General features: G+C 42.2%; 1 protein-coding gene across 9 annotated transcripts in view; it reads left to right on the forward strand.

Moving 5' to 3' along the window:
* The window catches only part of mctp1a (multiple C2 domains, transmembrane 1a), a 733,548-nt gene that overhangs the window by 182,345 nt on the left and 524,789 nt on the right, over positions 1-26,414 (forward strand). For all 9 annotated transcript variants that reach the window (XR_005942877.1, XM_041186933.1, XM_041186932.1 and 6 more), the window contains one exon: positions 10,577-10,691. Coding sequence is in view for 8 of the 9 variants with exons in the window: in XM_041186933.1 (XP_041042867.1) it covers positions 10,577-10,691 (115 nt within the window). In the remaining variant the exon portion in view is untranslated. The remainder of the gene's footprint in view (positions 1-10,576; positions 10,692-26,414) is intronic.

Genomic DNA, 26,414 nt, shown 5'->3' on the forward strand with positions numbered 1-26,414 from the left:
GAGCATGTAGATGAAGATGTCACTGAGATAAAACCAATCATAGACCTCTCTTCCATTATTATTACTTGTCCCACACCTGCCACAATCTAGAATTTTCAACTAACTGAAATTAGTCCTTGTTTGTTCACCCCCCTTATCGGCATTCCGTAGGGATCGCTCCCTCCGGGACACCCTGGTCCACTCCTCCATCACCCCCTACTCCTCAACCCCCTCCTATGGCACCACCCCATGCCCACGCAAAAGATGCAACACCTGCCCCTTCACTTCCTCTCTCCTCACCGTCCAAGGACCCAAACACTCCTTTCAAGTGAAGCAGCATTTCACTTGCATTTCCCCCAACTTAGTCTACTGCATTCGTTGCTCCCAATGTGGTCTCCTCTACTTTGGAGAGACCAAACGTAAACTGGGCGACCGCTTTGCAGAACACCTGCGGTCTGTCCGCAAGAATGACCCAAACCTCCCTGTCGCTTGCCATTTTAACACTCCACCCTGCTCTCTTGCCCACATGTCTGTCCTTGGCTTGCTGCATTGTTCCAGTGAAGCCCAACGTAAACTGGAGGAACAACACCTCATCTTCCGACTAGGGACTTTACAGCCTTCCGGACTGAATATTGAATTCAACAACTTTAGGTCGTGAGCTCCCTCCCCCATCCCCACCCCCTTTCTGTTTTCCCCCTTCCCTTTTTTTTCCCCAATAAATTATAAAGATTTTCCTTTTCCCACCTATTTCCATTATATAAAAAAAAAACCCCCACTAGAGCTATACCTTGAGTGCCCTACCATCCATTCTTAATTAGCACATTCGTTTAGATAATATCACCAACTTTAACTTTAAAACCTATGTGTTCTATTGTACTATTGTCGTTGACATCTTTTGATGATCTGCTTCTATCACTGCTTGTTTGTCCCTACAACCACACACCCGCCCCCCCACCTCTCTCTCTCTCTATCTCTCCGCCCCCCACACACACACCTTAAACCAGCTTATATTTCAACTCTTTCTTGGACTCGAACTCAAGTTCTGTCGAAGGGTCATGAGGACTCGAAACATCAACTCTTTTCTTCTCCGCCGATGCTGCCAGACCTGCTGAGTTTTTCCAGGTAATTCTGTTTTTGTTTTGGATTTCCAGCATCTGCAGTTTTTTTTTTGTTTTTATTTTTTTTTGTTTTTAATCATTGTTTTCTTCCTTGTTGGGCTGGAAACATACTGATCAAGAATTCCTCTCCCTCTTTGCTCTTTACCCTGTTTTTTTTTATTCATGACCATTGCTTGCAAGGTCAGCATTGGTTGCCCATCCCTAATTGTCCTTGAGAAGATGGTAGTGAGCGCTTTGAAATCATAGAAACATCAAAGATTTATGACACAGAAGGCCACTCAGCCCATCATGTGAATGCCAGCTGATGAATAGCTACCTAGCTTAATCCCACCACCTTCTACCAGGTCCAAAGCCCTGAAGGTCTTGGCTTTCAATTAGATATCCAAGTACTTTTTAAGTGTGGTGAGAGTTTCTCCCTCCACCACCCTTTCACGCAGTAAGTTCCAGGTCCCTACCAGTCTCTAGGTGAAAAATGTTTCCTCTCTAATCTACTCCGCTTTAATGCCTAAACCAACTACTTTAAATCATTACATCCATTGCACTGCCCTTATAAACCCTACTTGCCACCTCCTCAAAAAATCCAGTCATATTATTGGGACATGACCTTTCTTTAATACTGACTATCCTTGAGCAACGTATGCCTTTCTAAATGAAAGTTTATGCTGCCCTTCAGGATTGATTCCAATAATTTGCCCACAACTGAAATAAATCAAATGGTTTATAATTACTCAAATTATCCTTTCTTCCCTTTTTAAACAACTGTACACACTGGCACAAAAACAAAAATAGCTGGAAAAACTCAGCAGGTCTGCCAGCATCTGTGGAGAGGAAGACAGTTAACATTTCGAGTCCATATGACTCTTCATCAGAACTAAGGAAATATAGAAATGAGGTGAAATATAGGCTGGTTGAGGGGGTTGGGACAGGTAAAGTTGGATAGAGGGCCAGTGATAGGTGGAGGTAAAGAAGAGATTGCCAAAGATGTCATAGACAAAAGAACAAAGGGGTGTTGACGGTGGTGATATTAGCTAAGGAATGTGCTAATGGTGACATTAAGGGTAGAAAGCAGGACGAGCAAGTGACAGATAGCCCTAGTGGATGTGGGGTGGGCGGTGGGGGGTAGGGATCAAAATAGGCTAAAAGTTGGAGATAAAACAATAGATGGAAGTAAATTTAAAAATAATGGAAATAGGTGGGAAAAGAAAAATATATTTTTAAAAATTATAAATTATTGGAAAAAGGGGGATCGGAAAGGGGGTGGGGATGGAGGAGAGAGTTCATGATCTGAAGTTGTTGATTTCAATGTTAAGTCTGGAAGGCTGTAAAGTGCCTAGTCGGAAGATGAGGTGCTGTTCACTGGCAGTCCTCCAATCCTCTGGCACCACTGCTGTAGCCAGGCAGGATTGAAATATGAAATGTGCTTTCTTGGACTGCTATAGTCCGTATGGTGTAGGTACACCTACAGTGTTGGAAGCGAGGGAGTTCCAAGATTTTGACCCAACGACATTGAAGGTCTATGTTCAGATAATTGAAGTTCCTCATTATTTGCTACACTAAAGTTCTTGAACATTTCTGCAATTTTCCTGAAAATTTACTCCTTTAACTCCTACCCACAATTTGATGGTCTATAGTTTATACCCAGCTGCATAATAGCTCCTCTATTGTTCTAATAATGTTAACCAAATAGATTCTATCTGACTGTCTGACTATATGAAATAGGTAAAGGTTTGATGTTCTACAGACAGATTTTATTGGCTTCTTGTGGATGTCAACTGCCTGTCGCAGTGCCTTCTGTAATCGCATACTCTGGCCTAGCTTCAAAGGAATCTGAGAGATCCACAATCTCAACATCCACCCGGGGTCTAGTGAATTGGGCCTCTGTGATGGAGAATGAATGACTGCTCAAAGAATAAACCTCACCAACTGCTGTAGGGTGAAAATTCCCTGGTTCTACACATAACTTCGGAAATTCTTCAATAGAAGGCATCCAGTTGCCCAACTACCGGTCTTCATCCACTTTTCCTAGAATACCCAGTAGTATACCGACCTCTCCATACATTAAGGATATGCATTTGTTCCCTCTATGTTGTCTACAATCAATGATCTGTCGCTCTTTGTAGCGAAGGGTGGTAATTAGCTGACCTTTTATTGGAAGGTTTATGCCACCTGAACCTTGCAATTTAATATCTGATGGATGAAGGGGTATTGACTGGAGCCGGTCCAAATGAGCAGCTAATATTATAATACCAACCTCCGGGGTCAGTCTTAAAGTTGATGTCAAAGCCTTTTAACTTACTGTAACTGACCAATGGTCCATATTACTATCATTTACTTCCCTTATGAACTGTGTAATTTCATCTCTGTCACTATTTCCAATTTCTTGGATAGTATGCATTTCATAAGTATTCTCTTGTCTTCGTCCTCTATTAAAGTTGTTGGACTTACAGAAGGGCTTGAAATGTCCAGCCTTCCCAGACTGGAAAAACTTTATGCCCCTGCAGGATGATCTTAGTGTCTGTGCTGTTTCTGTGCTGCAGCTTAAGCACCACAAGATGGCTATTTAATACCCTTTCTCATCCTTTTGCCTGTCTTGGCAGACTTTTGAGTGGGTGAGGCTGCTGCCCTTGGGCATACCCAAGTGTCTTGACAGATTATAACCCGATTTTGCTCACTGAGCTTGACTGTATTACATACTAAACCACTTGTTCAATTATGAGGGTCCGTGGCGGATTAAAATATGTGTCGAAGGGTTTTACAACAGTCTAAAAGCGTGAAGAAGTCTCTTCTATCCCCTGTCTCAAGAGAACATTGTTGGTGGCAAGCCCTACACCACAGAGGAAGAGACTAACCTGGTGCTGCTGTTCTTTAGTATGCAGTCCCGATGCTGCTCGATCCCTGAGGAAGTTTTTCTTCCAAAACTCCTAACTCTTGCCTCTCTATGGGCCCTTGAACTTTTCAATGAGCTGCAAAAAGGGCAGTGACTGCTCAACTGGTGCTAGCATCACTACCAGTTCTCCAGTATGCCTCCCTCATTGGTGAATTTTCAAATTCTGGCTTCGATCAGGACTTCTCCCAGTTTCACCCTGTGGCTGTTCCGTCAATGACACCAACCCTTTGTTAGGTTGGTGTCACCACCGCTGCCAGCATGTTTCATATGCTGGTCGAATGGCCTATCTTATCCGGAGAGACTGTAGTCTGACTTAGGTAGTTACTTCAAGCTGGTTTATTTACACTATGTACATTATATACATGGTGAGCTACTAAGTAGGCACATCGCTCTTGAGTGCTGACTATTTCATCCTCTCTCCTGAGAGTCTAGCGTATGACTGCTAATGTCACTGTTACATCATGACTTACATCACGCATTACCATAAATATTCTATTAACCTATCAGACTACAAATATGACGATTGAAAATGGCATTTTCCCACTGTTTACTGTTGAAGATTTGTTTTCTAATTCAGCTAATAGAAAGGTGTTCAGTAAGATGGATTTCTCAAATGCATATTTGCAATCAGAAATAGCTGACAAGAGCAAGGTACTGTTTACCATTCATACAAACAAACAGTTGTACTAGTGCAAAAGGTTATCATTTGGGGTGTCTTCTGCTCCTGCAGTGTTTCAGTGTTATTGATCAGGTACTAAGTGGGATGAAAGGAGTGTGCTGCTCTTTATATGAAATTCTAATTAGTACTAAGAGAAAAAGCACATCGTAAGGTTGAACAAAGTCCTAGATCGATTTCAAGAGTATGGCATCAAATCTAAAAAGCACAAATATTGCTTCATGGTGTCAAGTGGAACATACCTGGGTCATCAACTAGATGGTTAAGGTATCCACCCAAAGCATGAGAAAATTGAGGGATTTTGAAAGCAAAGAGACCAGAGAACAAAGTAGAATTTAGACACAATCCCCATAAAAGTTCTATCATTCTAAGTTCATCTACAAATTAGCTAATACATTTGCTCCATTTATCAACTGCTCAAGGATGGAATAGATTGTGAGTGGTCCCTGGAGTGTCAGAAAACATTTGAAGAAATTAAAAAAGTACTGACTTGTGATGCTGTTTTGACCCACTATGAAAAATGGTTTTAGTGTGTGATGCTTCACCACAGGAGTTAGGTGTGATATTCTCTCATGTAGCAGAACACAATGTGGGAAAGCCTGTAGTATATGCTTCACACACTTTAGCGAAATCAGATCAAAATTACCCACAAGTTGAGAAAGACGCATTAGCAATCACACCTGGTATTACTAAGCTCCACAAATACTTGTACGTTACAAAGTTCACTTTGTTAACTGGTCACCAAGCCTTTACAATCATATTTGGTTCAAAGAAGGGAGCATCATCCTTAGCGGCAGCATGGCTTCAGAGGTGGGTGTTGATTTTGATGGCGCATTAGTGCGATATTAAATATCATAAGTCGGTTCTTTCGAGGTTTCTTGTAAAGGCTGATTCATTTTTAGCCACTGAGTTACCTGTGCATTACTTTACATACTCACATGACATACCAGTGTTTGCCAGAGAAATTAGTGAAGGAACTCGTAAGGATGTGATTCTCAGTAAAGTGCTCAATTATGTCATGAATGTCTGGCCTAAAGAGTGTGATGATGAGAATTTGCAGGAGTATTTCACGTATAGAAATGAACTGAGTGTAGAAATGAACTGAGTGTTGTTCCTATGGAGTTTAAGGTCATTGTTCCATTAAGGTTTAGAGAGAGATTTTTAGGGAAACTTCATCAAAAGCGCAACGGGATCGTCTGTGTTGAAGCAGTAGCAAGAAGCTATTTTTGGTATCCAAAGGCGAATAGAGATATTGAGGCGTTGGTGATGTCTCAGAATGAGAAATAATCCAACCAAAGTTCCTTTCATTCTATCATCAAACACAAATGGAGCTGGGCCTGATAGACTGGAACTAAAGATTGACAGGAAAAACTAGTTGAACAATGGGCTACCTTCAAAAAAAAATTGTTTCGAACACAGTCAAGGTATATTCCATCAAAAGGGAAAGGTAGGGCAAACAAATCAGAGCTCCCTGGATGGAAAAGGAGTTAGAAATTAAGATTAAAAAAAGTATGCTTATGACAATTCTTCAACTGAGAACCAAGAAGAATACAGAAGGTTCAGAGGGGAGCTGAAAAAGCATATTAGAGAAGCGAGGAGGGATTATGAGAAAAGACTGGCAGCCAACATAAAGGAGAATGCCAAAGTCTTCTATAGGCATATAAATAGTGAAAGGGTGGTAAAAGGAGGAGTAAGGCCGATTAGGACTAAAAGGGAATTTACACCTTGATGAAGGGGCCATGGCTGAGGTATTAAAATGAATGCTTTGCATCTGTCTTTACCAAGGAGGTAGATGCTACCCAGGCAATGGTGACAGACGAGGAATCTCTATCAGGAGAAGGGTTCAAAATTGATAAGGAGGAAATGTTGAATAGACTGTCGGTGTTTAAAGTTGACAAAGCACCAGGACCGGACGAGATGCATCCAAAGATATTGAAGGAAGTGAGAGTAGAAATTGCAGGGGACTGGCCATAATTTTTCAGTCTTCCCTAGACTCAGGAGGTACCAGAGGTCTGGCGAATTGCAAACATTATGTCCTTGTTCAAAAAGGGCTGTTAGGGTGAGTCCAGCAATTACAGACCAGTCAGTTTAACTTCAGTGGTTGGAAGGATTCAAGAAATAATTATTCGGGATAGAATTAGTAGTTGCATGGAAAACTGTGGTTTGATAAGGAAGAGTCAGCATGGATTTCTAAAGGGGAAATTGTATTTAACTAACTTGCTGGATTTTTTTGAAGAGGTGACAGCAAAGGTTGATGAGGGTAATGCTGTTGATGTGGTGTACATGGACTTTGAAAAGGCATTTGATACAGTGCCACACAACTGACTTGTGAGAAAAGTTATTGCCCATGGAATAAAAGGGACAGTAGCAATGTGGATACAAAATTAGCTGAAAAATAGGAAGCAGAGAGTAATGGTCAATTGATATTTTTTGGACTGGAGGAAGGTTTGTAGTGGAGTTCCCCAGGGGTCGGTATTGGGACCCTTGCTTTTTCTGATATATACTAATGTTGCTGATCTAGATCTTGGTGTGCAGGGGACAATTTCAAAGTTTGCGGATGATACAAAGCTTGGGAGTGTTATAAACTGCGAGGAGGACATTGTAGAACCTCAGTTGATTGAGTGTGCAGGTAGGTGGAAGTTGAAGTTCAATGCGGAGAAATGTGAGGTGATGCATTTTGGTAGGAAGAACATGGACAGACAATATAAGATAAGGAGTGAAACTTTGAAGGGGGTGCAGGAGCAGAAAGACCTGGGCATGCTTAGGTGTGCATAGGTCATTGAAGGTGGCAGGACAGGTAGGGAGCAGTTAATAAAGCATATATTAATTTATTAATAGGGGCATAGAGTACAAGAGCAAGGAGGTTATGCTGAATTTATATAAGACACTCATTAGACCTCAGCTAGAGTATTGTGTACATTACAAGAAGGAAGTGAACGCATTAGAGAGAGTGCAGAGGAGGTTTAAAAGAATGGTTCCAGGGTTGAGAAATTTCATTTACGAAGATAGATTGGAGAAGTTGGGACTGTTCTTCTTGGAGAGAAGAAGGCTAGAGGATATTTGATAAAGATATTCAAATCATGAGGGCATTGGACAGAGTAGTTGGGGAGAAGCTATTCCCACTTGTAAAAGGATCAAGAATGAGAGGGCAAAGAGTTAAAGTGATTTGCAAAAGAGGGAAATGTGACGTGAAAAAATACTTTTTCACTCAACGAGTGGTTCAGGTTTGGAGTGCACTGCCTGGAAGTGTGGTGGAGGCAGGTTCAATCGAGGCATCCACGAGGACATTAGATGGCTATTTGAATAGAAACAATGTGCAAGGGTACGGGGAAAAGGTAGGGCAATGGTACTAAGTCATAATGCTCATTTGGAGAGCCAGCGCAGACACGATGGGCCAAATGGTCTCCTTTTGTGCCGTTAAAATTCTGTGATTCTGTGATGTTCACAAATTAATGTTTGTGAGGACTGGCCAGTATAGGGAAATGAAGTTCCATCATATATATCAGTAGCTGAGTTTTATTGCTTTTTCCCCTGGACTGTTAATGAACCAAAAAAGCCCGAGATGTAAGTGATTACTTACAGTAACTGTATTATTCCTAGAACAGTTAAGGAAAAACCATACATATACTTTGTGCGAAGCTGCAGTGGCTAAATCTAGACTTAAAGCAAATACTCCCATTGGCAAATGCCATGCACAGATATTTAACATGCTTGTACTATATTCCTGTGTATCCTACTTTTACACAATTGTAAACCTATTTATTTTAAATGCTTATGTAAAATAATGCATACTGAGTGTACTATAAGCACTTTGTGTTTGTAATTGAAATTTGCTCATCAAAATTGTTACTTTAGCAGCAAAATTTCAGCAACCAATTTGCATTATAAGATCATGAGACATAGAAGCAGAAGTCGGCCATTCAGCTCATCGAGTCTGCTCTGCCATTTAATGAGATCATGGGTGATCTGATAACCATCAGCTCCACTTTTCTTCCTTTTCCCCATAACTCCTACTGATTAAAAATCTGTCTATCTTAGCCTTGAATTTACTTAACGATCCAGCCTCTACAGCCCTCTGCAGTAACAAATTCCACAGATTCATACCCTCTGAGAGAAGAAATTCCTCCTCATCTCTGTCTTAAATGGGCACCCCTTACTCTGAGATGATGCCCTCTGGTCCTAGACTCTCCCACAAAGGTAAACAATCTCACAGCATCTACCCTGTCTAGCTCCCTAAGAATATTATATGTTTCAGTAAGGTTGCCACTCATTCTTTTGAAGTTCAATGAGTATAGGCCCAACCTACTCAACCTCTCCTCATAAGAAAATCCCTTCATACCTGGGATCAACCTAGTGTACCTTCTCTGGACTGCCTCCAATGCCAGTATATTTTTCCTTAGATAAGGGGACCAAAACTGTTCACAGTATTCTAGGTATGGTCTTACTAGTGCCTTGTGTAATTTTAGCAAGACTTCCTTATTTTTATACTCCATTCCCTTTGAAATAAAGGCCAATATTCCATTTGCCTTCCCTATTACTTGCTGAACTTGTATGTTAGCTTTTTGTGATTCATGCACGAGGACCCCCAAATCCCTCTGTGCTGCAGTTTTCTGCAGCCTTTCTCTATTTAAATAATATTCAGCTCCTCTATTCTTCCGGTCAAAGTGCATAATGTCACATTTTTCCACATTATATTCCATCTGCTAATTTTTTGCCCACCCACTTACCCTGTCTATATCTCTCTGTAGACTCTTTGTGTCATCCTAATCACTTATCTTCCCACTTAATTTTGTGTCATCCGCAAACTTGGCAATAGTACATTCATTTCTCTTATCCAAGTCATTCACATATATTGTAAATCATTGTGGCCCCAGTACTGGCCCCTGTACTGTGGCACTCCACTTGTTACAGGTTGCCATCCTGAAAATGCCCCCCTTATCCCAACTCCCTGTCTTCTATTAGTTAGCCAATCCTCGATCCATGCTAATATACTACCCCCAATACCACTAGGTGGCCTTATGTGCGGTATCTTATCGAACACCTTTTCGACATCCAAATATATTTAATGAGTGTTCTTGGGGCACATTTTCAATTACAATCAACTTCATTAGACGCTCACCTGATGTCTTTAGTACTATTTAAGAAGCACTTTTTCATGCAAATTTAGCTGTGGCCAACTTATTTTCCCTTTCCCAACTTAAAAGCAAATAATATCAGTGCACTATTACCATGCTCATTTTCCCTTTGCATAACTGGGCCTCATGGCTTTCCCCACATACTGTTAGACTGCCATAATATAATGGAGGAGAGAGGAGAGAGCAGCCATTGCATAGTGATGTAAAACTGATAAGAATATTTGGTGAATGAAACAGCCGACTCCTGAACACCTGCTTTCCAATTATGTATGTCGCTGATCAACGGACACCTACAAATGTGATTTTCCCTCAGTTTTAAATGGAATGTGATAATTGGGAATACTAATGGCAGGTGGAAGCAAACCCTTACACGAGAGTTTGAGGATTGCCTACTTTGATATAAACAAATGTCAGGTTTTTTTTATCTTTTGCCAGATTCATTCACAGAAGTTACCCAGGATTCTCCATGTAATGAGTCACCATCTCAGATGTGTTATTGTGCATAAGCACTTGCTTTCGCTCAGGGAAGGAGGGAAATCTGGAAGGAAAGCAATACCAAATTGCCCCCACTTACCACTTAATAGCCAGCTTTAGATCAGCACGATAGAACGAGGTTTTCCCTGGTGGAAATGATGCATGCTGCAGGGACACTGCTTAAAAGAAAAAGAAGAGAGAATAACATATATCTTAGATTATTGCTGGCTTCAAAGCAATGAAAATTTTTGGTATCACCTGGCAGGCTTTCAATTGACATCACTTCTTTCTTATTTTTTTTGTGCAGAGGAATCAAGTACTTGGATCAAGTAATATAGATCTCCCTTCAGCAAACACAGGAATGTACCAACTGAACATTCACCTAAAAAGTGGTATCAATCTAGCAGTACGAGATCGTGGAGGTAAGAAAAGAAAACAGGTGGACATGGCTTCTTCTATTAATATAAAACTATCAGCTGCTTTAAAATATGTATACTGTGTAGTGTAAACACTGACACAACATTGGATTGAAATTCTGCTACGACCATCAGCAAACATTTATTGATATGGGGAAGAATTTTCTGGTTGGCGAGCCGGGGTGGGGCTCACTCGCCGACATGTAAAATGACGCACGGTGATGTTGGGCAGGCGTTCCGACATCACCGAGCGTCATTTAGATTGTCAGTTCGGTGGGCGCACAGCCACTCGCTCCCGTCCGCCCCCACACAACCCTCCCTCAATGGGGGCGGTGGGGGAGGGATTCAGCCCATGGCCCATGAAAAAGTCACAGTGCACCTTAAGCAATGTTTTTACATAGAATGGAAAACTGGCATAATATGATTTTTAGTTTCATGAGTGACACTGCTTGGATAAATTCACACATGTTTTTCTATATTAAAAAGCTTTATATGAAATCCTAGTTGTTGAAATTATGAGTTGTCTGTGTGACAAACAGTCAAAACTGCAGTACATATTCCATGATAAGATGTTCAGTATGTTAGTTATATTATTCACAACATATTGTCAGTTCAAAAAGTACTTTGAGGAAATCATTTTTGACTAATAAAAGAATTTCACTGGAATATTTCAATAGTTACTTACAAAGAATGCTCAAAGGTAGTAAATTCTGCCATGTTTATCTTTGAGACAAATTGAATAGATGCCAAATTGGAGTGTTTCAGTATTCTTGAATACAGTTTTAAACATAGACGGTTAAATTTTTGCCCTTAACATTTGTGCAGTAACTATCACTCAGGTGGAGTGCAGTTAGGGAAATCTGCAGTGGAGGATCCCAAGGTGTTAACTGTCCATTCAAATTTTTTTTCCATTGTAATTAGTAGAATAAAAATCCTGCCATAAAAGGCATGACATCCTGTCAGGTAGATTTTTCTTTCAGTGTCCTGTCCAGACATTGCTTAACACCCAACCATTTATTTCACAGTTAGAGGGGGAGGGTACTGTTTCCAGTCTGGTTGCTAAAGTTGTATTTTTAAAAGTTATACTAAGACCTTCCACTCTTTTAAATGTAATGTATTTCTCCATTTACTAATTATATCCTCATGAGCAACCTTAGTGGTGAACCAAAGTTGTTATCGATTTGTTGATAGGAGAATATGAAGATTGCATATCCCAAATATCACCTTTCCCCTTAGGTTACAACACTTTATCAACCTCCTTCATCAAAAAGCTATAATAGTAGACTATTGAGGATGCCCTCAACTCAGGCCTCGCATGACTGTGTAGACACAGCATCATCCAATTCTGCTTCATCAAATATATCTGCCAAAGATTTCAACCTGCTCACAATCCCTGCTAGTACCTCTATTGACTGAACATTGATAGGTAACCCAGAGGATAATTATGATAATATCAATGAAGAAAGTGTTGAGAACTTTTCCCTTTCTGTCGTGACTTCAATATTTTCTAAGCCCTTGGGTCAATTCTTCCTGTCTGTGGATTGTCCGAGACTGGACGTACGACTGAGTTGCGCGTAGGGACTTTGTAGAAGTCCTGACATGCTGACCTCCATGGGAATTGCCTGGGAAGTTTCAATTTCTGATGATTGACTTTCCTGCTCCCACGATTTAGAGTTGGACACTTCGGGACAGTTCTAATTTACTTACCTGAATTGATATCCAGCAAATGTTAGACAGATTTAAACCCAGTCTAACTCCTGGGTAATTTGGAATTGACCCCCATCCCAATCACTCACACTGACACCCCAACTAACCCCTCTGATCCCCCTTACTACCCCTCCTGACCCCCCAACTAACTCACCCACTACCCCCTGACCACCTGACTACTCTCCTGATCTGACCTGCCCAGCCCCCCACCTGACTACCCACCTCACCCACCTATCCCTTATCCACTTATCCACCTCACCCACCTACCTACCCATCTCGCCCATCTACTCCCTACTCATTTACCCACTTACCCACACACCCACCTCACCCACGTACCCCCTACCCACTTACATACCTCACACACCTACCCACTTACCCATCACTCATTTCAATCATCCACCCCCTACCAACGTGAACAGGTCAGAGGTTAGGAATCCTGCAACGAGTAACTCACTTCCTGACTCCCCAAAGTCTGTCCACCATCCACAAAGGCACAAGTCAGGATTGTGATGGAGAACTCCCCACTTGCGTAGATGAGTATAGCTCCAACAACACCCAAGAAGCTTGACACCATCCAAGACAAAAGAGCCCGCTTGATTGGCACTCCATCCACAAACATTCACTCACTCCACCACCAATGCACAGTAACAGCAGTGTGTACCATCTACAAGATGCACTGCAGAAATTCACCAAGGCACCTTTGACAGCACCTTCCAAACCCACATCCACTATCATTTAGAAGGACAAGGACAGCAGATTCATGGGAACATCACCACCTGAAGTTCCCCTCCAGGTCACATGCCATCCTGACTTGGAAATATATCGCTGTTCCTTCACTGTTGCTGGGTCAAAATCCTGGAATTCCCTCCCTAACAGCACTGTGGGTGTATTTACACTATATGAACTGTAGCAGCTCAAGAAGGCAGCTCACCACCACCTTCTCAAGGGCAATATGAATGAGCAATAAATGCTGGCCTGGCCAGCAATGCCCATATCCCATTAATGAATAAGTAAATAACCACTTACCCACCTCACCCAATTAGCCCCTACTCACTTACTCCCTACCCACGTACCCACCTCACCCACTCACCTACCTACTCACACCTATTCACTAACATTCATTCACTACCATTCAGATTGGATATTTAAACTTACAAATGGGAGCTCATGCTGTAAAAAGAAGGCATGTCTTGTCTTTCCCTTGACTCTACTACAATCCAGTGGAATTCTCCAAGGACGTTGCGCTCCGCATTCCTGCGGACCCTGGCAGAAATGCGGAACAGCATTGGGTCGGGCATATTTCTGGATGCAACGGCAATCTGATGATGATTGCTGCCCCTCAGTAGATCTGGGCCCTTCTTGTTTATTCCTCCAAGAACTCCTTTCCATTTCCAGAATGGAAACATGTCACTCTGACCACATCTGTATATCTAACCTCAGAATTCTATAACTTGTGCTGGATAAATTTCAGACGACTTCATCTGATTCCTTGTAGCTCATAGTTCATTCAGACCTACCATCAAACCAGGGCAAATCCTTGCTTCATCTAATTGCTGGCTGTGATAATGGATGGAATTTTACAGCACCTCTGGGAGTGGGATGGCAGGCGGGTTAAATCAGTTGCCATGGCAGCAGCACCATGCCCATCACCTACTTGCCTCTCATCAGTAGCCTCTGCTGGTATTTCATCAGTAGCAGGAGAGGCATCGGGTGAGCAACCCACCCTTGGGATAATTGAGGCCCTTAAGTGGCCATTTAGCCTATTTGCAGGCTGAAAGGTTAGTTCCTTTTGTTCGGTCACATGTGTCCAATGGTGCCCCCCCCCCCCACCACCGCAGTACTGCTGCGCCTCACCATGTGCGCCTCCACCCTCCTGAACCTGGCACCCCACCTGTCTTGCCAGGGCTAACCAGCATTGATAAGGAGGAGATATTGAATAGGCTGTCTGTAGTTAAAGTTGATAAGGCCCCACGATCAGATGAGATGCATCCAAGGATACAGAATGATTAAGAGCGGAAACACTAGCCATAATTTTCCAACCTTCCTTAGACTCAGGGGTAGTGCAAGAGGACTGGAGAACCACTAATGTTATACCCTTGTTCAAAAAGGGTGTAAAGATAAGCCCAGCGATGACAGGCCAGCCTGTTTAACCTCAGTAGAGGAGAAGCTTTTAGAAACGATACTTTGGGACAAAATTAATACTCACTTGGACAAATGTGGATTAATTAAGGAAAGCCAACATGGATTTGTTAAGGGAAAATCGTGGTTAACTAACTTGTTGGAGTTTTACTGGACTAGTAACCCAGAGGCCCAGGCTGGTGCTTTGGGGACGTGGTTTTGAAACCCACCGCAGTAGCTGGTGGAATTTGAATTCAGTTAATAAATCTGGAATGTAAAGCTAGTATCAGTGATAATGACCATGAAACTATCATCGATTGGCGCAAAAACCCATTTGGTTCATTAATGCCCTTTAGGGAACAAAATCTGCCATCTTTGTCTGGTCTGACCTACACGTGACTCTCGACCCACAGCAATATGGTTGACTCTTAGCTGCCCTCTGACATGACCTAGCAAGGCCAGTTCAAGGGCAATTAGGGATGGACGACAAATGCTGGCCTTGCCCACATCCCATGAAAGAATAAAAAATAATCCTGACAACAACCATGTTGCATTTCTCCTATGCCACTGGGCCCCACCCACTAGAACAATAAGAGGCTAGCTGCTTGGGGGTGGGGTGGGAAGGCTACTCCCTCTGAACTTGTTAATGACCTGTATCCTCAAACTTATCATGCATGCAGAGCAGCCCTAAAATAAGAGCCACAGAGCCACTCTCAGTTTCGAGACAGTACAACTGCCTTAACCACTCAGGGGGAGCATTGCAGTGCAGTCTAGAGAGGGCCTCCAAGCTTGTGGTGAGCTGCTGTGTCTTGCACAACATTGTCATTATGAGAGTGCAGTCATTACATGCGAGTATTCGGAGGTCTCCTTGCAAGGTGGACAAATATGAGGAGGTGTAACAGAAAGAGTCAGGGAGAAGGTATCCTAGACCCCTTGTAACTGAATGGGGTGCCAGAGAACAGATTATGAGTCTCCAAGTCCACTGAAACAACTTCCCCAGTCTAAGATGGACCCACAATGTCCTATTGCCACCGACAACTGTGATGCTGAATCACAACATCCCCTTGGCCACCAACTAACAATAAAAGACAGTGACAAAAATATTAAATTAACATCTTTATCAAATAGCACACCCGGTTGTACAAACAAGAATGAATTATTCACAGTTCTGCTTTCCCTTTGTGCCTTTGCCTGTCTTGGTGTTCCTACACAGTGCTACCCATGGCTGGTTGAAGAACGCTGACTTTCACTGGAAGTGACTGCAGATGACTTTGCAGGATGATCTCAAACAGCTGAGTTTTTTGGGCCCAGCTTCAGACTGCTCTACCTCAGCATGGGAGCAGCAATCTGGAAGGCAAGACCATTGGCAGAGTGGCAATGGTGAGAGCACGAAAGCTGTTATCTTGAGAGAACAGAGCAGATTCATGCACCACAGAGGCACTGCCATTCCTACAGGGTGGCGTCACTGTAATCCAGCAATCTGCTAGAGCTCTGATTGCCGGAATTCTGTGAAAGCCTCATATGCCACTTTGAGCAGTGAGACCCAGAGCAATAATGGCAGCAGTCTCTGCCTGCATGACACAAAGCTGAGCTTGTATGGCAGTAAGTATGGATCACATGACTTCAGTCTGAGCTTTCACTGCAGCACTCAGACACTGGGCAGCTTCTACCAAAGCTGCAGTGAAAGTCGCCACCAGATGCTTCATCAGGGTCTGCTAGTCCAGTTGTGGAGTTGGCCACCAATTCCTCAAGGAAAGGAAGAGCTCCAGCTTTGCACAATACCGTTTGCCACATTAGAGCTGGATGCCTCCAGGCTCCTTGACAATGACAGGAGGCTTTCTGGCAAACCTGCCAATACAAGTAATATCTCGATGTCATCAGTCTTCTCCTGTATGCTGTGTCCTCACAGGACTCATGTGATTCGTCCACCAATGAGCTGGCGCACAAATTATCCTCTCCCTCTGATCTAGCTGCAGCCCACTCATGTCCGGTGACTCCTCTCACGCTGGTCCTGATTCTATACTAGCCTCTTTAAGTTATATGCAGTGCCAGTATCTGTATTGGTTGCTGAGATTGTAGGATCAAGTGACAGTGCTACCTCATCAGTAATGTGGGCTTGCTCTCTCTCTCTTCCTCTTTATTGTGTTAAGGGTGGTCAGGTGGTAGTTTTTGGGTATCTGAAAAAAGCAGAAGAGGAAGATTGAGTTAATGGAGGGGTGGGCAAGAAAGCAGGAGATCCATGCTCACACAACCCTAGCTTTCAATTTATGCTAGATCTCAGGATGATTGTGAGTAGGGGGTTGAGAACAGGCTTAAGACTGCAATGCATGGTCATCCTCAATGTTCTCAGTGGTGTCAGATGCCTGGGCTTTCTTACTACCCATCCCATGATGCAGAGCACCAGCTCCTCTGTCAGAGTAAGTGAATTTATTCATAACAGCCCCCGGCAGTCCTCTGTTGCTCCCTCTTTTTATGAATGCCTTTTCCCTGCCAGAGAGAGGGCAGAATGTCAGTCATCCTGTGGCATGGTGTCTGGGTGGTATGCCAAGCATTGCTGAATTGGTGGGGGAGAATCTTCGGCTCGTGAGCGGGGGCAGAGCCTGCTCGCTGAGGTGTAAAATGATGCGGAGTGACATCGTGTATGTGTCCCAATGTCACTGCATGTCATTTAGAGTTTCATTTCGGCTGCGTGCCTGCCGTACTGTCAAAGGCCTGTTAAGGCCATTTAACTAACAATTAAAATAATTAAAGGAGCTGCCTGTCCAACCTTAAGGTTGGTGGGCAGATGAAGAGCCCAGGCGGCCTTCGTACTTTTCATGGAACCTCATCCACAGGCGGGATGAGGTTTCATGAATGATTTTAAATTTTGTCAAAAACTTGTATTGAAATTAAGACACATGTTCCAGCTCATATGACAGTTTTACATGAGGGGGCATGTAATAAAAAAATTTTCAACACCACTGCGACTCAGGGTACCAACTCCCCCACCCCCCCCCCGCCCCCCAACCTGCACAAGGAGTGCGCAGTGCTTCCTGGTGCGTGTCACGCTGGGCCTTAATTGGCCCGCCCACGTAAAATGTGGCTCGGACCCAATCAGGGGCACTGATCGGGTCTGCGCCCGCCTGCCCGCACCCTCCCCTGCACAACCCTCCCGACAGGGGGAAAATTCTATCCCTGGAGTTATTTCCAGGCAGCGAGAGCTAGATATGAGACTGGCCTCATTGGAAGGTGAGTAGGGGTGGATTGGATTATGTCGGTGTTAGGCCTCTGCCCTGAATGCTGCTGGGTGAGTGATGGGGGTTTAGTACATTAGGCAAGGTTATAGGCGAGCGAGTGCTGGATATGTGGTATGATATGAAGATGCGTTCATTGACTGTCGACGCACCTGAGGTCTTTAAAGGTCTTTTTTCATTGCTGCCAGGTCCTCAGGACTGGACTCTGACCACTGACCATCCTGGCCACCTGCTTCCACTTCCTTCTGGGAAATTACCTTGAGGGCCTCCTGGCCCCCTGATGAAACATGACCTCACTCCTTCCATTCACCTCTGTCAGTGGTGTCTCAAGAGGGGAATCAGTGCATCTTAGAGCCCTCTCCATACACTGTGATTCCATTCTCCATCACCTTGAATGTTCCTGTTTCATTTGTTTTTGGTCTTAAGTATTCCATTGCAGCTTCCCTTTAAAAGGGACAGATCGCCTTTAAAAGCTGGAGACTAGCCAGAACATTCGCTAGCCTTGCACATTCTTTTACCCCCTATTGTGTAGGTCATGCCGGGCTCCATGCCACAATCATGGCAACAAGCACAAAGTCCCATCCACCCCACCACCTCCTCCCACCACCTCTGTGAAATAATATGGTACCTGAAATTGTTGAAAAGCTCTCCTTCTTCAAGATAATGTTTCTTTCTACTGGTAGCTGGAAGACTGAACAGTTTACTGCATTTCCTCCTCCTGCTCTCTAAGATCATGGCTTGACCCTGACAGATGTTGGGCATGACTATTGCTTGCACGCTCAAAAACCTTGTACTTCTACTCCCTGCCAACATTCACTGGAATTTGTTCTTCAAGTACACAATGGATTTTTTTATCTGCATGCCTCACTAAATTATATTCTGTGGCTGCATACGCATGGTAATTTACAGGCACTGGCTTGTGAGTAGTCTGTGTGGGGACTTTCAGATTACTGCGTGGCTATGCAGCTTAATGGGACATTACTCTCCACCCCCAACAACCCCCCAAATCTAGGTCAAGTAGACAGATAGCAAAATTTCTCAAGGTACTTAATATAAAATGAACATGGAGCATCAATTTCAATCTCAATGTAAACAGTTTAAGTGAGGAGTGGGAAGAGGGAAAAGTCTTTGTTGTGTAATATTTATTAATTTAGCAGAGCTGGTTAGTTAATAATGTGCTCCACAGGGCTTTGTGTCACACAACTCAAGTGGTAGAATAACCTGCCATAGAGGGAAGTTCCATCATTTCAAGCGAGATTATAACAATTTTTATATAGTTTTCATCCCAGGAATGCTGGGGCTGAAGATCAGGGGAGGGGAATACATAATAACACAAATGTTGATATATGCTCACCTAGGACTTCCAGTGCTGACCATGCCAAAGTTTTCAGGGTCAGGGGAAGGAAACCCACTTTTGACGTCATTGGCTGGTGCCACTAGGAGCACTCCTAGGATATCCATCATAGGACAGAAGTTGGAAAATGAAAAAGTGGGTTACGGCTGTTGGACCTGGGAAAGGGGTCCTGTTCCTTACCCCAAGAACCCCTGAAGTAGGGAATCCCAGACTCTGCCTTTTCTTTGTACCATTGGTCTTGCTTGGAACAGCTGGAGGCTCTGCTGCCAACAGTCCATCCTGGAAACACGAGGCCGAAAACAGGTACACTGCCGCAAAAGCAATGATAATACAATGCCAAAAGTTTCTGTTCCTTGTATAGTTGTATTTCTCAATGGGTCAGAAATAAAATTGAAAGCTGAGGCTATTTTGAAACAAATGATTTCAGTAATATGATGATTTGAAGTCGCAGCTTTTAAAAAGGAGCAACTTTTTGGTGGGATTTGTATTTCAGTAAATCAATATTTGAAGCAATGGGTGCAAATCTGTTGGAAAAATAATATAACACACATGATTATTAGTGTGTAACTAACTCAACAATGTGTGGAAAGGAAGAGACTCGACTTAAGTTGCAAACTGCTATAAATTATTGGACTATTTGCACCATTCTGCTGTTAGCTTTATGTAAAGAAAAACTCACCATCAACCTCCCCATGAGTTTCAAGAAATTGCTGCATTTAAGTTGTTAAAACAAACTAAACTCCCTGCAGAGGAGATCCTTTTAATAGCGATACTGTATTTATATTCTTACAATGCCACTCAACCACTAGGGCACAGAAAGGGAACCATTAAAACTGTGGAGTCTTAGCCATGAGGTTAGTAATAAATTGTTCTTAAAGGTTTTTAAAATTTTGAATTTTTAATATTTTCATTGCTTTCATTTCTGCCTGTTTGCCCTCTCTCTCTCTTAATCCAATTGTTCTTCCCTTCTTTTTAATTCTCTTTCCATTATCTAATTCACTATTTCCTTCTCCATCTTTCTCTATCCTTACATCTCATTGGTTAAGGACATATACTGCTGATCCCTTATTAACTGAGGTGCCCCATTGCCCATTATCCACTCAAGAATGTTTTGAGTGAAGGGTGAAGAAAAAAATTCTAGCAAACAACGGAATAATATACAAGCCTTTTATTACATTATAAGTACATAGCTAAGCATGAGAATTTATTGCTTCTTGTAAATTTGGTAAGTTTGCTTGCTGTCTATATCTATTTAAAGCGAAGACCTGGCTGAAAACCAGGTTTCAAATCTAAATTGGTCTGCAATGCATAAAAATTCCAATGTTGAGATGGTCATTAATTATGACCATTTTCAGCATTGAGTGCCTAAGGTAAGTGAAAAATGAACTTCTGATTAATTAACATTGATAGCCTTGGCACAGTAAAAGACTCAATTAAATTATTTTGAGTTGTTTCAGAGTGTGTTATATACATAGTTATTAATTTTGTTGTCAGACCTATAGGTAATGATGTTGTCAATTACTCCATTGATGGGCAGTGACAACTGCTTTATAACAAACTGAATTAAATCTGCATATTGATCAACTCTTAAAAGTATGAAATGTTTATTACACTGTCATTCATGTTCATCAAACATAATGTTAAAGTTATCCCCATAAGAATGGAACTGAAATATAATCTTCGCACCTTTTTATTTGCCTTCTCAAAATCATGTCATTTCTGGGTTTTTTTTGGTGTATTTCTCTTGATTGCAGAATTTAATAATTCTGATCAGGCTTCAAAATTCCATAAAGACTTACAATGTAGGGAACATTTGAAATAAATTTATAGGTGGCATTATTCCACTGGATTAAGATTTTATTAGCAAAAATATCAGAAACATTCTAAGAAGAAGAAGCAGGAAAAAATTCAAAGGGTTGGAGGTACTTTAAAAATGAAAGTATGAGTAGTTGTGAGGATTTCAATTCACCCTTACAAGGTGAAGATAAAATGAGTGGATTAATGCCATTCTATTATAATAATGGACAAAGAAAAGACAACTAGCATAAACATTCATCCATTATTATCACCTTTAGGAATTTATAGTCTGTGTTGATATTTTCAAATTGTCAGCAGAAGTTTATTTTGCTCTGTTGACTACTGGTATTCTGTTCCATAGCTAGTGATTGGTATAACTATTCCATGAGCTTCAGTAAATTCAAAATCTTTTTTTAAAATTAATTCATGGGATGTGGGCTTCGCTGGCTGGGCCAGCGTTTATTGCCCATCCCTAGTTGCCTTTGAGAAGATGGTGGTGAGCTGCCTTCTTGAACCGCTGCAGTCCATGTGGTGTAGGTACACCCACAATGCTGTTAGGGAGGGGGTTCCAGGATTTTGACCCAGCGACAGTGAAGGAACAGCAACATATTTCTAAGCCAGGATGGTGAGTGACTTGGAGGGAACTTCTAGGTGGTGGTTTTCCCATCTATCTGCTGCCCTTGTCCTTCTAGATGGTAGTGGTTGTGGGTTTGGAAGGTGCTGTCGAAGGAGCCTTGGTGAATCCCTGCAGGGTGCATCTTGTGGATGGTACACACTGCTGCTACTGTGCATTGGTGGTGGAGAGAGTGAATGTTTGTGGGTGTGGTGCCAATCAAGCGTGCTGCTTTGACCTAGATGGTGTCAAGCTTCTTGAGTGCTGTGGGAGCTGCACTGATCCAAGTAAATAGGGAGTCACAGTCCTGACTTGTGCCTTATAGATGGTGGACAGACTTTGGGGAGTCAGGAGGTGAGTTACTCATCGCAATGTTCCTAGCCTCTGACCTGCTTTTGTAGCCACAGTATTTATATGGCTAGTCCAATTCAGTTTCTGGTCAATGGTGACCCCCAGGACGTTGATAGTTGGGGATTCAGTGATGGTAATGCGATGGTTGGATTCTCTCTTGTTGGAGATGGTTATTGCCTGACACTTGTGTTGTGCGAATGTTACTTGCCACTTGTCAGCCCAAGCCTGAATATTGTCCAGGTCTTGCTGCGTTTGGACATAGACTGCTTCAGTATCTGAGGAGTTCTGAGAAGCTCCCCTCCAAGTCACTCACCATCCTGACTTGGAACTGTATCGCCGCTCCTTCACTGTCGCTGGGTCAGAATCCTGGAACTCCCTTCCTAACAGCACTGTGAGTATACTCACACTACATGGACTGCAGAGGTTCAAGAAGGCAGCTCACCATCACCTTTTCAAGGCCGGCTAGGGATGGGCAATAAATGCTGACCCAGTCAGTGAAGCCCACATCCCATGAATTAATAAAAAAAAGGTTTTGAATTTACAGAAGCTCATGGAATAAATATGACAGAGGAAGGCATTTAAATAATTGACACAGGATGTGTGCAGATTAAGAATACATTGCAGAGAAGGATGGCAAAATTAACAGCACAAACAATATACTTCAACTATTTTAAGTATAGGCATATTGAATATTAATTTAATAAATTTTAAAGCTTGTGTATGTTTGTTACACAAAGCATGAGGTTGCCCATAATTAAGTACTGAATGGGTAATTTCACTCCGACAAATCATATAGATAACTAGTATGAAATTTCATCATACTGACAAGTTTATAGATTAGCAACAAGCACTAAACCAAATAACCTACACTGTACCATTTAGGATCAGATCAAGTTTGGAGAAGCCTGTCCCTTTGCAAAAAAATAATCATACCAAGCAAATTAAATAGTGCCAAATCATTGAAATCGTCATGCAGCTGTAACTTGAATATTTTTCTTCTGTAAAATAAAATTCCACTATTTTTCATAAAACATTTTGAGATTAGCTGTTTAGCCCATATTCTTCAGAAAATCTCAAGACAAACCTCATGCAGAAAATTCTGTGGCAAATTCTTGAATTGAAACCATCTTCAGGAAAATGTTTGAAGTTTTTTGTTCATTTTGTTTAAGCACACAGAGCATTCTATACCCGCAACTTGTTCTCCCTTACTATAAGCATTAAGAAAACTGTGGCTATGGGACAGGATGTCACATCCCCACTCTTGATCACACTAAATAACACCCGCTGGAATTGGTTTAGCAAATTCTGCTACCTCAGGTCTTTGGTGGCAGATAATCTGTCTCTTACAGAGAACTAGATACACACGTAAGAAAAGCAGCTACCGCCTTTGGCTGACTCGTGAAACATGCACACAATAACGTCAAGCTGACTCTTAGGACCAAGGTTTATGAGTCCTGTATTCTCAACCTTGTATGGCTGTCAAACATGGACAATTTACAGCTATCAGGAAAGGAAGTTCGACAGCTTTCATCTTCATTGTTTGCGGTACATTCTGGGCATCTCATGCAAGGACAAAATCATGGATATGGCAATCCTGTCAAAGACAAACCTCCTAAGAATGTTTGCACTCATCAAGCAGAGGTAACTTTGTTGGCTGGGTCACATTCAAAGGATGGAAGATGGTTGCATACTCAAGAAGTTTCTGTTTGCTAAGGTTGCAGGAGTCAGAAGACAAGTAGGACACCCAAAGCTCTGGATGCTCATCTTTGGATGAGTGTGCACCAGCATGACAATTAGTGGTTAGGCAACAAATGCCAACACTGAAAACAACAACCCACATTGACATCTGATAATCTTTTCATATGCGACATTTGTGGCAGAACCTGCCTCTCACGGATTGGTCTCTTCAGCCATCTGCAAAATGCACTTTGTGAAGCTACCCCATATCCAAAAGGTTTGATTTACTGCATGTCCATCATCTTGCGTAGATGGAAGGATGCTGATGACAACAGAGCATTCACATAAATAGCAGTACAGGCAGCATTGTATGACTTCTGTAATGACATCGAGCACTGATTTTCTCTACACACTAAAAAACCTTGGCCAATTGTCTTACCACTATGACAATACTTCTTTAAATGTCAGTTAATAGAGCTGACTGTCCACTTACAATGAAACCTATGGACCAACCAGTTTTGGTGTGTGAACCTGATTTGTTATTTTAATCAGCCATGAATTTAATTGTATCTCTGATATGAACAAAGGAGCTCCTGTCCCTCAGCTGCCTCTTATGATATTGTATTTGAACAGAAATATTGTCTGACAGCAAAAGGATGTTTCTAGAACTAAATATTGCATATGAAAAGGTTAAATCACTGGTCAGTATCTGGCAGAAATGATTCACATATTGCATTAGAAAGGGCTTGATTTGACCTGTTGTACTGAGGTGTTCTTATTAATAGCATCAATAACAATGCATTCCAAATTTAAGCAGGCGAAATGGTATTGAGATGTAATTAAATGTGCAAGATATATTACCCAATTACTAATAACTAACTTTCAAAATCTGATGCAATTCCTCCACTGTATCATCCTTCTTTTCCTGCAGTCATTGGCTCATGCTATGAAACAGTTCTATCTGTCCCAGGAAACTTCCAAGGGACTAAATGTGATATTCCCAGAAAATGGGTGGTAGATCACTATTGACCCAATACAGATGATTTGCTGCCTACTCATTTCAATGATTACAGTGACCAGCTAGTATTAACTGTGCTGTTGATCAACTGGACACATCAGCATGGGGTCAATATTGTGAGTGGCTAGCACCTTGTAAAGCCTGTGTCTCTTAAATGGGAGTGCATTTTGGCTCAAGCAGGTGCAGACAGTTGTGCAACTGACCTGGGAAACATTGAGGAATGGCACACAGGGAAGGGGGTGGGCCCAAGCTTTGTGCATGCTGCACCTACAGTCTTGGATGAGGAAGTGGAAAGGAGGGCAAATGAGGCCCTCCAAACATATCCCCAGTATGCCAGAATGTGAGATTGTAGACAACTTCTGCTGCAGAGGACTCAGATGAAAAATTCGATAAGGTAGCCTACAGAAGTGTTGCATTTGATCCTGAGATGAGCTTCCGACCTCACCAAGACTGCCTATTTCTAGCTCCGTAACTTGCTCAACTTCACCCCTGTTTCAGCTCACCTGCTGCTGAAACCTTCATGTATTCCTTCATTAACTCTAGACTTGACTATCCTAATGCACTCCTGACTGGTCTCCAACATTCTATCTTCTGTAAATTTGAGTCATCTGAAACTCTGCTGCCCAAGTCTTAACTCGCGGCAAGTCCTGTTCATCTTTCAGCCCAGTGCTCACTGACCTACATTGGCACCCAGTCAAGAAACATCTTTATTTTAAAATTGTCGCCTTTGATTTCAGCTCCTCCATGGCCTCACGCCTCCCTATCTCATTGCAGATCTCCAATCAAACAACTCTCTGAGATGCCTGGGCTCTTCTAATTCTGGCCTCTTGTGCTTTGACAAGTGTGATTGCTCCACCATTGGTGGCCATGCCTTAGGTTGCTTCAGTCCCAAGCTCTGGAATTCACTCCCTATACCTCTCTACCTTGCTTTCCTCCTTTAAGACATCCCTTAAAACCTACCTCTTTGACTAAGCTTTCACTCATTTGACTTAATATCTCCTTATGTAGTTCAGTGTCATATTTTGACTTATAATGCTCCTGTAAAGCACCTTGGGGATGTTTCATTATGTAAAAGGAGCTATATAAGTATAAGTTGTTGTTGTTGTTCCTTGATATCATGTGGAGTGAATTTAATTGGCTGAGATCTGGCTTCTGTACTGCTGGGGACCTCAGATGGTGGCCAAGGTGGTCATCCACTTAGCCCTTCTGGCTTAAGATGGTTGCAAATGCTTCAACCTTGTCTTTTGTACTGATATACTGGGCTCCCCAGCATTGAGGATGGAGGTGTTTGTGGAGCCTCCTCCTCTGGTTAGTTGTTTAATTGTCTATCACCAATCATGACTGGAAGTGGCAGGTTTGAATTGTTTTTTCTTCCTTTTGTATTTGTTTGCATATATATATTCATTAAACTGATTGATGAACATGCTGAAAGATGGAACATTTGCCAGACAGAATATGAAGCACTCCTAGATTTCCTGTTAGATTTAGCAAGAACAACCATAATGGTGTGAGGTGTTCTCACTTCACTCGTTCTCTACTTGTGTTTCCTCTCTGGGCAGGGTTTTGCAATTGAAAGCAGTCATTACTGAGTTTGAGAACTTTTTGTTATGGTGTTGAAGCTACTAAGATTAGAAGACACCTCAAACCTCTGCTCCAGCCTCATTTTTGCTGGATTTGAATTTAGTGTTTGTGGTTGGAAGCATTTCAATAGACTTTTTGTTCTAATCTACTCGTAACTTCGGTTAAAGCTTTTAATTCTAAATAAGACAATTATTAAAGTTACTTTCAGAGTAAAGAAAGTCTTTGCATAATTGCCAGCTAAATCCTTGAAGAAATGAATAGAAGAGATACAACATCTGAG

Source organism: Carcharodon carcharias, chromosome 4, assembly GCF_017639515.1.
Source record: "Carcharodon carcharias isolate sCarCar2 chromosome 4, sCarCar2.pri, whole genome shotgun sequence".
Classification (NCBI taxonomy): domain Eukaryota; kingdom Metazoa; phylum Chordata; class Chondrichthyes; order Lamniformes; family Lamnidae; genus Carcharodon; species Carcharodon carcharias.